Source organism: Rhamphochromis longiceps, linkage group LG6, assembly GCF_057381845.1.
Source record: "Rhamphochromis longiceps isolate RC_006_pf linkage group LG6, R_longiceps_female_GT1.1, whole genome shotgun sequence".
In the NCBI taxonomy this organism is placed as follows: Eukaryota; Metazoa; Chordata; class Actinopteri; order Cichliformes; family Cichlidae; genus Rhamphochromis; species Rhamphochromis longiceps.
The window spans coordinates 37842229-37856597 of record NC_140562.1 but is presented as its reverse complement, the minus strand read 5'-3'; the positions used below and the strand labels follow the sequence as shown (position 1 = coordinate 37856597).

General features: G+C 40.2%; 2 protein-coding genes across 2 annotated transcripts; both read left to right on the top strand.

The window, feature by feature from the left end:
- The first annotated feature begins 984 nt into the window (after positions 1 to 984).
- Positions 985 to 5527, top strand: LOC146668639 (kelch-like protein 10). The gene is made up of 5 exons (XM_085408713.1): positions 985 to 1133; positions 2140 to 2623; positions 2963 to 3577; positions 4299 to 4448; positions 5174 to 5527. The coding sequence occupies exons 1-5, from the start codon at positions 985 to 987 to the stop codon at positions 5525 to 5527; spliced, it is 1752 nt and encodes a 583-aa protein (XP_085264839.1).
- Positions 5528 to 8959: 3432 nt separating this feature from the next.
- On the top strand, positions 8960 to 13502 carry LOC146668638 (kelch-like protein 10). Its single transcript, XM_085408712.1, has 5 exons — positions 8960 to 9108; positions 10115 to 10598; positions 10938 to 11552; positions 12274 to 12423; positions 13149 to 13502. The coding sequence occupies exons 1-5, from the start codon at positions 8960 to 8962 to the stop codon at positions 13500 to 13502; spliced, it is 1752 nt and encodes a 583-aa protein (XP_085264838.1).
- Positions 13503 to 14369: the final 867 nt, after the last annotated feature.

The window sequence follows — 14369 nt, the reverse complement described above, 5'->3', positions numbered from 1 at the left end:
TTTCATACATTTGTCTTATTGCAAGCAGAAGGCTGTCCTGGGATTCTTCCTGCTACTCCACTTCATTTTCGAAAACTCTAAATCACACGCTTCCCATTATAATTTTCTAATTTTAGGATGATGTTTTCATACACACATCTACATCTACATCAAACCAGGCTTGTCACATCCAACCTTAGTCTTGTATATTATATCTTTGAGCAATTGTTCAACAGCAGATCTGCTACGCGTGTGCAGTCTGTGCTCAGGCAGGTGACTGCTTGCACCTGTCTGAGGTAACACTGTCAAGCACCGTCATTATAGCAGTCTTGTACAATATATACAGTACATATATTATAGTGTTGGTCTACAAAATTTTTCTAGAACACAAACCTGTTTTTTGTTTGTTTATTTGTTTGTTTTTTACTACTCTAGTACATCAGTAAAGTGCAGGAGCACATTTTTCCTCCTGGATAAAAGTCTAATACAATCCGAGAAAACAGCTTAGCCATGAATCATGCTATGTATCATATCTGTGTTTGGCACTGCCATGTATTTTTAGACTCATATTTTTAATAACAAATATTTTAGGTTGTGTAGTAGGGAAAATACCGGGGCAATAATGAAATGTATACGAAAAAAGTGTGGCAATGAGCTTGCATGCATAAAAACTAAATGTGATATTGTAGTCCATAAGTTGACCTCTGTGAAGCAAACATACAAAATGCTGTGTGCTATCTGTGAGGCTCATTTGCAATACATTAAAACCAAATCAAAACAAAGCTGTTAAGCAATGAAAGGTTCATTTTTTAAAAAACGTAGATTTAGATTTGAAAACAATTCTATGGGGTGACTGTTGCCAAGTCATTTTGATGTCATAAGCTTCCATTCCATAATGTCACAGTTAGGTTTGATTTGGTGCTCAGAACACTTTAAGACAAACTGTATTGGATTGTAAGACAAACTTCAGACAAAAAAATAAGAAAAGCAGTCACAAAACTCAAGATGAGGGAAGAACAGCCTCCATACAAGTCGAGCTCGGTGTATAATGAACTCCGTTTTGGGGGAAAATTTTGTGATGCAATCATCAAAGTGGAGGATGTTGAATTTCCGGTCCACAAGATAATCCTGTGTAACTGCACCCCGTACTTCAGGTGAGTTGCTTACCTGATAATGGGGAGGAATGATTACCGATTTATGTAATTCATGGTCTTAGTCTGTGAAACAGTGCCAACAAAAAGGAATCATGGAGCTTTTGTGATAAAAAGACAGTCACAGTCAACTGACAGATATACCCAAAACATAACGCAAACATTTGCACTTGGTGATTGCATGAACTAAATTCAGACTGTGTTGAGCTGAAGTTTCATTTATGTGTTTTATTAAGTTACATTAAAATCTTATCAAGTGTTATCCACACAGTAAAACACACCAGATTTACTAATACTAAAAAGGTTGAATGCTATTATGCAGTTATATGCTGTGCAAAAGTTTTGAGTTGCCTCTCGTGTCGTTATGTTTTGCTTTGAAGTAGATGATTTTTTAAAGGTACACTTGAACAATAGTTGTCAGAGGCTTTCAAAGGTTTTGACTGGACATTTTTCACCCTTTTCGGTCCAGTCCTTGTACCTGACCATTTTCAGAGGAATGCTTTTGTTTTGTTTTTGTTTGTTTGTTTATTTGTTTGTTAAGCCATTTAATGTTGACCTATGAAAAAGGAAACAGGCTGAGATATGCCAAGTTACACGATAACTAGACTGAAGATCAGTGGAAACAGGCCTTATGGAGTTGACTTAAACATTTGTCATAGAGGTACAACACTGAGTGTCTAGAATCAGCTGTAAAACATGGTGGAGGCTCTGTCACTGCATTTTGTTTGGCAATAGCTTCATATACATACTGCCAGTGTAATAAATCCAACACTCAAGCTCACTAAACATGTACAAACTCTGTTTTGGAGTTATATCCTCTACAGCAATATGGACTAGACATGAAAAGACTATCACAATAATCACATAGTAACACATGCAATCAGGCGATCATTTCCATTCCAGTCAATTGATTTTATATATTTATCCTACTTGTGCTTGACATGGTTTATTATCTTGTTGCTTCCACACCTTTTAAAATTCTCTGCTCTGTGTCCATCTCTACCCTCAGAGCTCTCTTCACCTCTTGGAGCGACCCAGACAAACAGGTCTTCAACATACCTGGCTTGTCTCCTGAGATGATGGCACTCATCATTGACTTTGCATACACTGGCAGTGTTTCTGTAACGGAGGAAAACGCAGTGGAACTTCTCATGGCAGCTGATCAACTCAATGTAATGGACATTGTAAAAATCTGCAGTGACTTCGTGGGGGAGCAACTCTGCGCAGAGAACTGTGTTGGCATTTGGCAGTTCACAAAAGTACACTTATCACCCGAACTACGTGCCAAGGCCTTCCACTACATCATCAGTAACTTTGAGCAGGTGGTTCTTCAGGAGGAGTTCCTGCAGCTAACTGTGGAGGAACTTGGTGATATTCTTGAAAGAGATGACCTCAATGTACAGTGTGAGAGCACTGCGTACGAAGCACTTATAAAGTGGATTAGCCATGTGCCTGCAGAACGGGAACAACACCTCATCGCTCTGTTGTCTAAGGTGTATAAACTTCCATTACTACATTTAGTTTCGACTTAAATCTTCAGCATTTAAGTCATAGATTGAGTCAATCCATCTGGGTATAAGGATGCTTTAATCGCTCGAGATGTTGGTCTTTTCAGCTGTAGCCAAACCACATTTAAGCAATTCTCTTCTTTTGTCTATGTTGACAAAAAGGCTAATGGTGTCTCACTTTGGTCTCCCTCTTGCTAGCAATAAGAAAATGAAATAACACTACGAGCATTATCCTAAAGAAGCTGGAGTTGACTAAAACTGATATAGTTCAAATTCAATGTTTCCATTGTCTAAGTCCTATTGTCTTCTGTCATGTCTCTGTAGGTCCGACTGGGACTGGTGACTTTAGACTACCTAAGGGACAATGTGCGGCTCAATCAGTTGGTGCAGACCAGTTCTGACCGTCTGTCCATGATAAAGGCTGCCATTATATTACCACAAAATATGACCAACAGACCCTATGTGTTTCGCCTCTGTCCCCATCTTGCTCGTCCCCGTCTGCCTCATTCCGTCCTGCTGGCCATTGGGGGATGGAGTGACCGTAATCCAACTAACGCCATCGAGGCCTATGATTACCGGGCTGAATGCTGGGTAAACGTAACAAACAACCTGGAGCATCCTCGTGCCTATCATGGAGCCGCCTTCCTCAACGGGTACGTCTACTCCATTGGTGGCTTTGACAGGGTGGAGCATTTCAACAGCGTCCGTAGGTTTGACCTGACCACTCGCACCTGGAATGAGGTGGCACCCATGTACTGCCGCCGCTGCTATGTGAGCGTGACTGTGTTGAACGGGTTCATCTATGCCATGGGAGGCTACGACGGGCATGTACGACTCAGCAGTGCAGAGCGCTATCAACCTGAAACCAACCAGTGGAGTCTTATTGCATCCATGCATGAACAGAGGAGCGATGCCAGCTGCACAACACTTCACAGCCGGGTGGGTAAAGTAAAAGAGCAGGAGAGAAATAGAGTAGGGTCTCAGGCACACAGGCCTAGAGACCTGTCAGCAACCTTTTGGTAACAACCAGTTGCTAGTGAAAAATATGTATTCCTCGGCTGGTTAGGGAGTGGTTGTAAGAAAGACACTGACTTCTACAAATAGTTTGTGAGTGTTTGCAGACAAGTCAGAGTATTCCATGCAAACCTCTGGTGTGCTCAACAGTCTGCTAATGACCAAAGCAAACACAAGGAGGTTTGTGGTGCAACACCTTTCTTCAATTTCACACTAGTGACACCATCAACCTCCAGCTACCACTTGCCAACCAGTCAGGGGATACACATTTTTTACAGTGAAGCGAGGTGCAAGATACCTCACAAACTGGTTTCTAAGCTAGAGTGATGAAGGCCTAAATTGAACAAAACTACACATTTAAAACTACCTGTATGCCCGTAATAGTGATGATAAGGAAAACAAAAGTCATTAAAAGAATTAGCTTTTTTTATTTTTGAAAGGCAGGGACTAAATGTCTAAATGTCAGTCTGTATCAGAAGAATTTATAGTGTTCATTGTTATGTTGATCATGTAAAAGAAAAAGATTTTCAAAAAACTTTTAAGTTCACAGAATGTAATAGCATGCAAGTAGGGAAAAACATCAACTCTTAAAAAGTTGAAATATATACTAATGTCAGGTTTTTTTGTTTTTTTTCTTTGTCTTCAGATTTACATTTGTGGTGGATTCAATGGGAACGAGTGTCTGCAGACAGCTGAATGTTACAACCCAGAGACCGACCAGTGGACGATGATCAGTCCCATGAACAGCCGCCGCAGTGGGATAGGTGTCATTGCATATGCGGATCATGTCTTTGCAGTAAGACCAGAAAGTAGTGCTGACACTCACGTAACATACAAGTCACATCTGTAATGTGCCTTGATCAGCAAGGCTGACAGATTTGGCAGTTTTGCTAACTTTGTTTTGTATTCATCAATAATCAGATTCCTATCCTGACCACAGGTTCAGAGAAGGCATTCTCACTCATTAATTTAACTGATTAGTGATGTTTCTGCTGCATGTATTTTTTCATTTCATGATTTGAATTTGCTCCATTCCCAAAATGATTTCACTGATGATTTCACATTTCCTCATCATTCCACTAGGGGAAATATGTTAGAGACAATTTCAAAATTATCCTCCAACACCTTTTGAAAAATAAGCCAAGTGATTAGCACTCATTCTCTTGGGACAGTACGTATTTTAGCTGTAAATTTGTCTTGCTAGTTGCCTTAAACCCACTGATTTAGTTGATTTGCTGCTATACCCTTTGGTAAAAAGCAAAGATTGTGTAGTCTCACCTTTGGAGACATACTTCTTTATTTAGCTAGCTACTCTTGAAGATTTATTTTCTATTTACACTGTCTCTATTCAAAAATGAAAAAATTATTATCAGCAGAATGCAGTGACCTTATCCTGATGCTGACCTGCTGAAGAAAGGACTGAAACTCGAAGCTCCTTTTTGAAATAAAGGCAAAAGAGCTGTGAAGACAACTGAAAACATAAATACTTCACAATCATTTCACCCATGCATTTACTTTTAGGTTGGTGGCTTCGATGGAAACAGACGTCTGCGCACCGCTGAGGCTTACAACCCGCAAACCAATACGTGGAACCTTGTGTCCTCTATGTTGACCCGCCGCAGCAACTTTGGCATTGAGGTAATCAATAATCGCCTCTTTGCTGTCGGGGGCTTCAACGGCTTCACCACCACTTTCAACGTTGAGTACTACGACGCTTCAACCAACCGGTGGTTTAAAGCATGTGACATGGGGATTTTCCGCAGTGCCCTGAGCTGCTGTGTGGTGTCCGGACATCCCAACCTGTCTGATTACACCATTCCTCGTGACAGCCTGACATGTTTAAATGTGCCAGAAGAAGCAGCGGAGTCCACGTAACACCTTTAAAATGCAATACTGCCATGTGTCAACATCTGGGACTCCAACATGAAGGACTGAAATAAATCTTTAGAACATCAAACCGCTGGTGAACTGGACATTTTTTGTAGATATTTCAAAAACTTTAAGTGTGTGCGTGAGGAGACCGTGCACTGCAGATACTGGGTTTCATCAAGAGAACGCCATTGCAACAATAACAAATTTAAAAGAATTTTTCATTCCCTGCAAGGTATGGCTGCTGAGTAGAACGGACATGCACAAAGGGTGACCAGATCACAATAAGTCACATGTGGGACTTTTCCAAGTCCTCCTAGGTAAACACAACAAGAATAAAGGGAAGCTTTTACTCTCCCTTCTTAATTCAGCTGGGGTTCTGTCTAGTAACAGACTTTACACTTGAGTAGGAATGTATCCACGGGTCATTTTTGAGCAATTTCTGACAATTTTTGAATCTTTAACAAATATTACACACATATACTGTGTTGCTTAACACCATCTTTTCTCTTGTGTGAAACAGAAAAATAACTCTATTTCTCAGTGTGTATTTAATGTGCTTTGTGGTATTTTCCACTATATTACATAGAATTATATATTTGTTTATGATAAAAAAGCATGACCTTCATATTTACTAAGGAAAATCCGGTCTTTATGTGTTCAGGGAGGTTGCTGTGATCTGCTCTCAGATCCGCTATCCACTGAGCATTGCTGTTATGGGTTGCGTCTTTCTCCCACATGCTCTTCCAGTATTGCTCCGTCTCCAGCCTTGGTGGTGCTGTTCTCATATTGTTCCCCTGACACTGAGAGTACACCTTGGATTGTTCTGTGGAGAACAGCTGGCTTATTCTCCTGCCTTCGATCTCTCTGGTGTACCTCTTCAAGCGACTGGCCAAGGCTTTGAGTTGTTGCTTGGCAGTTTCCAAGACCTCAGGTATGGACGGCTTGCTGTACTTCTTAGGCATCTTCTTTGTCACTGTGATGGCATCAGCCACACATGGGTAAATCAGTCCATTTTTTCACTTTATTAGTTTGCTTTGCAGTTTTCTTCATTAATGTAATTCATTAATCATTTGGGTAAACCTAACACTGGTATTATGAGGCGCGCACATAGTAACATTGTGTGGTTTTTCTAAAATATTTTGTTATATTAATTATGTTTCTCTTTCTTTGAGTTACCTGGGTTTGGGTGGTGGCTGTTTTCTGTCTGGGCAAATATCGTGGCTGACAACTCTGGGAACAAAATGCCTGCTCAGCAGGACCAACCATGGGCTTACCAGGAGCAGGGGTGTTTTAGGTTTAGTTAGGTTATTCTGTGCTTAGTTAATATTAGTGTGTGTTTTTGTTTCCCCCCTATTGTGTGTAAATGGTTTGGCCAAATCATTATAAAAGCTACCCTCATGTGTCTTTGTAATTCGGTCAGTTTGTGAGTTAAGTTGTGTCTCACTTTGTTGGTTTAAGTTTCTGGAAATTACTTTTCGCAGAGTTATATTTAGTTGACCTCTTTTATGGGCCTGCTAATTATGATTTTGAATTTTGTCATTTTTGAACTTTTTGAGGGTTAAAATAAAGAAAACCCTTTTTGAAGATATTTTTTGCCTGTGTCCTCTATGCTTTGGCTGCTTGGTCCCTCACAGTCATACCATTCTGCAGCTCAGATAGTTGGCTAACCTCTCTCCGTGCTACCTTGAGGGTACTGCTCCTTGCGACTATTCAACTTGTAGCCAAGCATCTCACTGATCACTGCTGCCGTGTTGTAGATCAGCTTGTTAGTCTCGGAAATGGTGGCGGTATCGTCTATAGTGCTGCATTCACATGTTCTAGTAGATCCTCTGAGGGTACTTCACGTACATGTTCATTAGTCGTTAATAAATAGTGACACGTTTTACATTTTAAAATAAGGCTCCCATTGATAGTTGCAGATATTTATAATGCACTGATAAAATACAATATTATATGTTTAAAATATATCTTTACAAATGCCTATTGTGCTTACAAGGTAGTAACTTAGTCTGAAATGTTTAATATAGCAACTCTAGATGAAATATATAAGTGAATAGATCTCTATTTGGCAATAAACTGGTCAGGTTTTTCTCTTTCTTCTCTCTTTCTTTAATGCGTAACATTTATTAATGGTTTATAAAGTGTTTGAAGCTTAATTAATAACATAGCTATAAACGATTTATTAGCCATCTATAAGGGGAGTCTTATATTCCCCTATCCCACATTTGGGACAGGGGGAAAAAGCATAAAATGCTGTGCAGTCCCCCTACCTGCACAACATGAAGGTTGAAGCAACACCAACACAGCACCTTATTGCAGTAAACCAACGTGTAGACAGTGATTTGCAAAGCTGTTCATAGGAACAACCTCCCTCCATGGTGGTCTAATCTTTATTCTGATGCTGAATTGACTGATTTATGAATTTACTGTAAACATTTCTTACATTTTTCTTATTGCAAGCAGAAGGCTGTCCTGGGATTGTTCCTGCTGCTCCACTTTATTTTACAAAGACTCTAAATCAAACTCTTTCCATTATAATTTTCTAATTTTGGGATGATGTTTTCATACACACCTCTACATCTACATCAAACCAGGCTTGTCACATCCAACCTGCTTTTAGTCTTATATATATATTTTGTCTTATATCTTTGAGCAATTGTTCAACAGCAGATCTGCTACGCGTGTGCAGTCTGTGCTCAGGCAGGTGACTGCTTGCACCTGTCTGAGGTAACACTGTCAAGCACCGTCATTATAGCAGTCTTGTACGATATATACAGTACATATATTATAGTGTTGGTCTATAAAATTTTTCTAGAACACAAACCTGTTTTTTGTTTGTTTATTTGTTTGTTTTTTACTACTCTAGTACATCAGTAAAGTGCAGGAGCACATTTTTCCTCCTGGATAAAAGTCTAATACAATCCGAGAAAACAGCTTAGCCATGAATCATGCTATGTATCATATCTATGTTTGGCACTGCCATGTATTTTTAGACTCATATTTTTAATAACAAATACTTTAGGTTGTGTAGTAGGGAAAATACCGGGGCAATAATGAAAAGTACACAAAAAAGTGTGGCAATGAGCTTGCATGCATAAAAACTAAATGTGATATTGTAGTCCATAAGTTGACCTCTGTGAAGCAAACATACAAAATGCTGTGTGCTATCTGTGAGGCTCATTTGCAATACATTAAAACCAAATCAAAACAAAGCTGTTAAGCAATGAAAGGTTCATTTTTTTAAAAACGTAGATTTAGATTTGAAAACAATTCTATGGGGTGACTGTTGCCAAGTCATTTTGATGTCATAAGCTTCCATTCCATAATGTCACAGTTAGGTTTGATTTGGTGCTCAGAACACTTTAAGACAAACTGTATTGGATTGTAAGACAAACTTCAGACAAAAAAATAAGAAAAGCAGTCACAAAACTCAAGATGAGGGAAGAACAGCCTCCATACAAGTCGAGCTCGGTGTATAATGAACTCCGTTTTGGGGGAAAATTTTGTGATGCAATCATCAAAGTGGAGGATGTTGAATTTCCGGTCCACAAGATAATCCTGTGTAACTGCACCCCGTACTTCAGGTGAGTTGCTTACCTGATAATGGGGAGGAATGATTACCGATTTATGTAATTCATGGTCTTAGTCTGTGAAACAGTGCCAACAAAAAGGAATCATGGAGCTTTTGTGATAAAAAGACAGTCACAGTCAACTGACAGATATACCCAAAACATAACGCAAACATTTGCACTTGGTGATTGCATGAACTAAATTCAGACTGTGTTGAGCTGAAGTTTCATTTATGTGTTTTATTAAGTTACATTAAAATCTTATCAAGTGTTATCCACACAGTAAAACACACCAGATTTACTAATACTAAAAAGGTTGAATGCTATTATGCAGTTATATGCTGTGCAAAAGTTTTGAGTTGCCTCTCGTGTCGTTATGTTTTGCTTTGAAGTAGATGATTTTTTAAAGGTACACTTGAACAATAGTTGTCAGAGGCTTTCAAAGGTTTTGATTGGACATTTTTCACCCTTTTCGGTCCAGTCCTTGTACCTGACCATTTTCAGAGGAATGCTTTTGTTTTGTTTTTGTTTGTTTGTTTATTTGTTTGTTAAGCCATTTAATGTTGACCTATGAAAAAGGAAACAGGCTGAGATATGCCAAGTTACACGATAACTAGACTGAAGATCAGTGGAAACAGGCCTTATGGAGTTGACTTAAACATTTGTCATAGAGGTACAACACTGAGTGTCTAGAATCAGCTGTAAAACATGGTGGAGGCTCTGTCACTGCATTTTGTTTGGCAATAGCTTCATATACATACTGCCAGTGTAATAAATCCAACACTCAAGCTCACTAAACATGTACAAACTCTGTTTTGGAGTTATATCCTCTACAGCAATATGGACTAGACATGAAAAGACTATCACAATAATCACATAGTAACACATGCAATCAGGCGATCATTTCCATTCCAGTCAATTGATTTTATATATTTATCCTACTTGTGCTTGACATGGTTTATTATCTTGTTGCTTCCACACCTTTTAAAATTCTCTGCTCTGTGTCCATCTCTACCCTCAGAGCTCTCTTCACCTCTTGGAGCGACCCAGACAAACAGGTCTTCAACATACCTGGCTTGTCTCCTGAGATGATGGCACTCATCATTGACTTTGCATACACTGGCAGTGTTTCTGTAACGGAGGAAAACGCAGTGGAACTTCTCATGGCAGCTGATCAACTCAATGTAATGGACATTGTAAAAATCTGCAGTGACTTCGTGGGGGAGCAACTCTGCGCAGAGAACTGTGTTGGCATTTGGCAGTTCACAAAAGTACACTTATCACCCGAACTACGTGCCAAGGCCTTCCACTACATCATCAGTAACTTTGAGCAGGTGGTTCTTCAGGAGGAGTTCCTGCAGCTAACTGTGGAGGAACTTGGTGATATTCTTGAAAGAGATGACCTCAATGTACAGTGTGAGAGCACTGCGTACGAAGCACTTATAAAGTGGATTAGCCATGTGCCTGCAGAACGGGAACAACACCTCATCGCTCTGTTGTCTAAGGTGTATAAACTTCCATTACTACATTTAGTTTCGACTTAAATCTTCAGCATTTAAGTCATAGATTGAGTCAATCCATCTGGGTATAAGGATGCTTTAATCGCTCGAGATGTTGGTCTTTTCAGCTGTAGCCAAACCACATTTAAGCAATTCTCTTCTTTTGTCTATGTTGACAAAAAGGCTAATGGTGTCTCACTTTGGTCTCCCTCTTGCTAGCAATAAGAAAATGAAATAACACTACGAGCATTATCCTAAAGAAGCTGGAGTTGACTAAAACTGATATAGTTCAAATTCAATGTTTCCATTGTCTAAGTCCTATTGTCTTCTGTCATGTCTCTGTAGGTCCGACTGGGACTGGTGACTTTAGACTACCTAAGGGACAATGTGCGGCTCAATCAGTTGGTGCAGACCAGTTCTGACCGTCTGTCCATGATAAAGGCTGCCATTATATTACCACAAAATATGACCAACAGACCCTATGTGTTTCGCCTCTGTCCCCATCTTGCTCGTCCCCGTCTGCCTCATTCCGTCCTGCTGGCCATTGGGGGATGGAGTGACCGTAATCCAACTAACGCCATCGAGGCCTATGATTACCGGGCTGAATGCTGGGTAAACGTAACAAACAACCTGGAGCATCCTCGTGCCTATCATGGAGCCGCCTTCCTCAACGGGTACGTCTACTCCATTGGTGGCTTTGACAGGGTGGAGCATTTCAACAGCGTCCGTAGGTTTGACCTGACCACTCGCACCTGGAATGAGGTGGCACCCATGTACTGCCGCCGCTGCTATGTGAGCGTGACTGTGTTGAACGGGTTCATCTATGCCATGGGAGGCTACGACGGGCATGTACGACTCAGCAGTGCAGAGCGCTATCAACCTGAAACCAACCAGTGGAGTCTTATTGCATCCATGCATGAACAGAGGAGCGATGCCAGCTGCACAACACTTCACAGCCGGGTGGGTAAAGTAAAAGAGCAGGAGAGAAATAGAGTAGGGTCTCAGGCACACAGGCCTAGAGACCTGTCAGCAACCTTTTGGTAACAACCAGTTGCTAGTGAAAAATATGTATTCCTCGGCTGGTTAGGGAGTGGTTGTAAGAAAGACACTGACTTCTACAAATAGTTTGTGAGTGTTTGCAGACAAGTCAGAGTATTCCATGCAAACCTCTGGTGTGCTCAACAGTCTGCTAATGACCAAAGCAAACACAAGGAGGTTTGTGGTGCAACACCTTTCTTCAATTTCACACTAGTGACACCATCAACCTCCAGCTACCACTTGCCAACCAGTCAGGGGATACACATTTTTTACAGTGAAGCGAGGTGCAAGATACCTCACAAACTGGTTTCTAAGCTAGAGTGATGAAGGCCTAAATTGAACAAAACTACACATTTAAAACTACCTGTATGCCCGTAATAGTGATGATAAGGAAAACAAAAGTCATTAAAAGAATTAGCTTTTTTTATTTTTGAAAGGCAGGGACTAAATGTCTAAATGTCAGTCTGTATCAGAAGAATTTATAGTGTTCATTGTTATGTTGATCATGTAAAAGAAAAAGATTTTCAAAAAACTTTTAAGTTCACAGAATGTAATAGCATGCAAGTAGGGAAAAACATCAACTCTTAAAAAGTTGAAATATATACTAATGTCAGGTTTTTTTGTTTTTTTTCTTTGTCTTCAGATTTACATTTGTGGTGGATTCAATGGGAACGAGTGTCTGCAGACAGCTGAATGTTACAACCCAGAGACCGACCAGTGGACGATGATCAGTCCCATGAACAGCCGCCGCAGTGGGATAGGTGTCATTGCATATGCGGATCATGTCTTTGCAGTAAGACCAGAAAGTAGTGCTGACACTCACGTAACATACAAGTCACATCTGTAATGTGCCTTGATCAGCAAGGCTGACAGATTTGGCAGTTTTGCTAACTTTGTTTTGTATTCATCAATAATCAGATTCCTATCCTGACCACAGGTTCAGAGAAGGCATTCTCACTCATTAATTTAACTGATTAGTGATGTTTCTGCTGCATGTATTTTTTCATTTCATGATTTGAATTTGCTCCATTCCCAAAATGATTTCACTGATGATTTCACATTTCCTCATCATTCCACTAGGGGAAATATGTTAGAGACAATTTCAAAATTATCCTCCAACACCTTTTGAAAAATAAGCCAAGTGATTAGCACTCATTCTCTTGGGACAGTACGTATTTTAGCTGTAAATTTGTCTTGCTAGTTGCCTTAAACCCACTGATTTAGTTGATTTGCTGCTATACCCTTTGGTAAAAAGCAAAGATTGTGTAGTCTCACCTTCGGAGACATACTTCTTTATTTAGCTAGCTACTCTTGAAGATTTATTTTCTATTTACACTGTCTCTATTCAAAAATGAAAAAATTATTATCAGCAGAATGCAGTGACCTTATCCTGGTGCTGACCTGCTGAAGAAAGGACTGAAACTCGAAGCTCCTTTTTGAAATAAAGGCAAAAGAGCTGTGAAGACAACTGAAAACATAAATACTTCACAATCATTTCACCCATGCATTTACTTTTAGGTTGGTGGCTTCGATGGAAACAGACGTCTGCGCACCGCTGAGGCTTACAACCCGCAAACCAATACGTGGAACCTCGTGTCCTCTATGTTGACCCGCCGCAGCAACTTTGGCATTGAGGTAATCAATAATCGCCTCTTTGCTGTCGGGGGCTTCAACGGCTTCACCACCACTTTCAACGTTGAGTACTACGACGCTTCAACCAACCGGTGGTTTAAAGCATGTGACATGGGGATTTTCCGCAGTGCCCTGAGCTGCTGTGTGGTGTCCGGACATCCCAACCTGTCTGATTACACCATTCCTCGTGACAGCCTGACATGTTTAAATGTGCCAGAAGAAGCAGCGGAGTCCACGTAACACCTTTAAAATGCAATACTGCCATGTGTCAACATCTGGGACTCCAACATGAAGGACTGAAATAAATCTTTAGAACATCAAACCGCTGGTGAACTGGACATTTTTTGTAGATATTTCAAAAACTTTAAGTGTGTGCGTGAGGAGACCGTGCACTGCAGATACTGGGTTTCATCAAGAGAACGCCATTGCAACAATAACAAATTTAAAAGAATTTTTCATTCCCTGCAAGGTATGGCTGCTGAGTAGAACGGACATGCACAAAGGGTGACCAGATCACAATAAGTCACATGTGGGACTTTTCCAAGTCCTCCTAGGTAAACACAACAAGAATAAAGGGAAGCTTTTACTCTCCCTTCTTAATTCAGCTGGGGTTCTGTCTAGTAACAGACTTTACACTTGAGTAGGAATGTATCCACGGGTCATTTTTGAGCAATTTCTGACAATTTTTGAATCTTTAACAAATATTACACACATATACTGTGTTGCTTAACACCATCTTTTCTCTTGTGTGAAACAGAAAAATAACTCTATTTCTCAGTGTGTATTTAATGTGCTTTGTGGTATTTTCCACTATATTACATAGAATTATATATTTGTTTATGATAAAAAAGCATGACCTTCATATTTACTAAGGAAAATCCGGTCTTTATGTGTTCAGGGAGGTTGCTGTGATCTGCTCTCAGATCCGCTATCCACTGAGCATTGCTGTTATGGGTTGCGTCTTTCTCCCACATGCTCTTCCAGTATTGCTCCGTCTCCAGCCTTGGTGGTACTGTTCTCATATTGTTCCCCTGACACTGAGAGTACACCTTGGATTGTTCTGTGGAGAACAGCTGGCTTATTCTCCTGCCTTCGATCTCTCTGGTG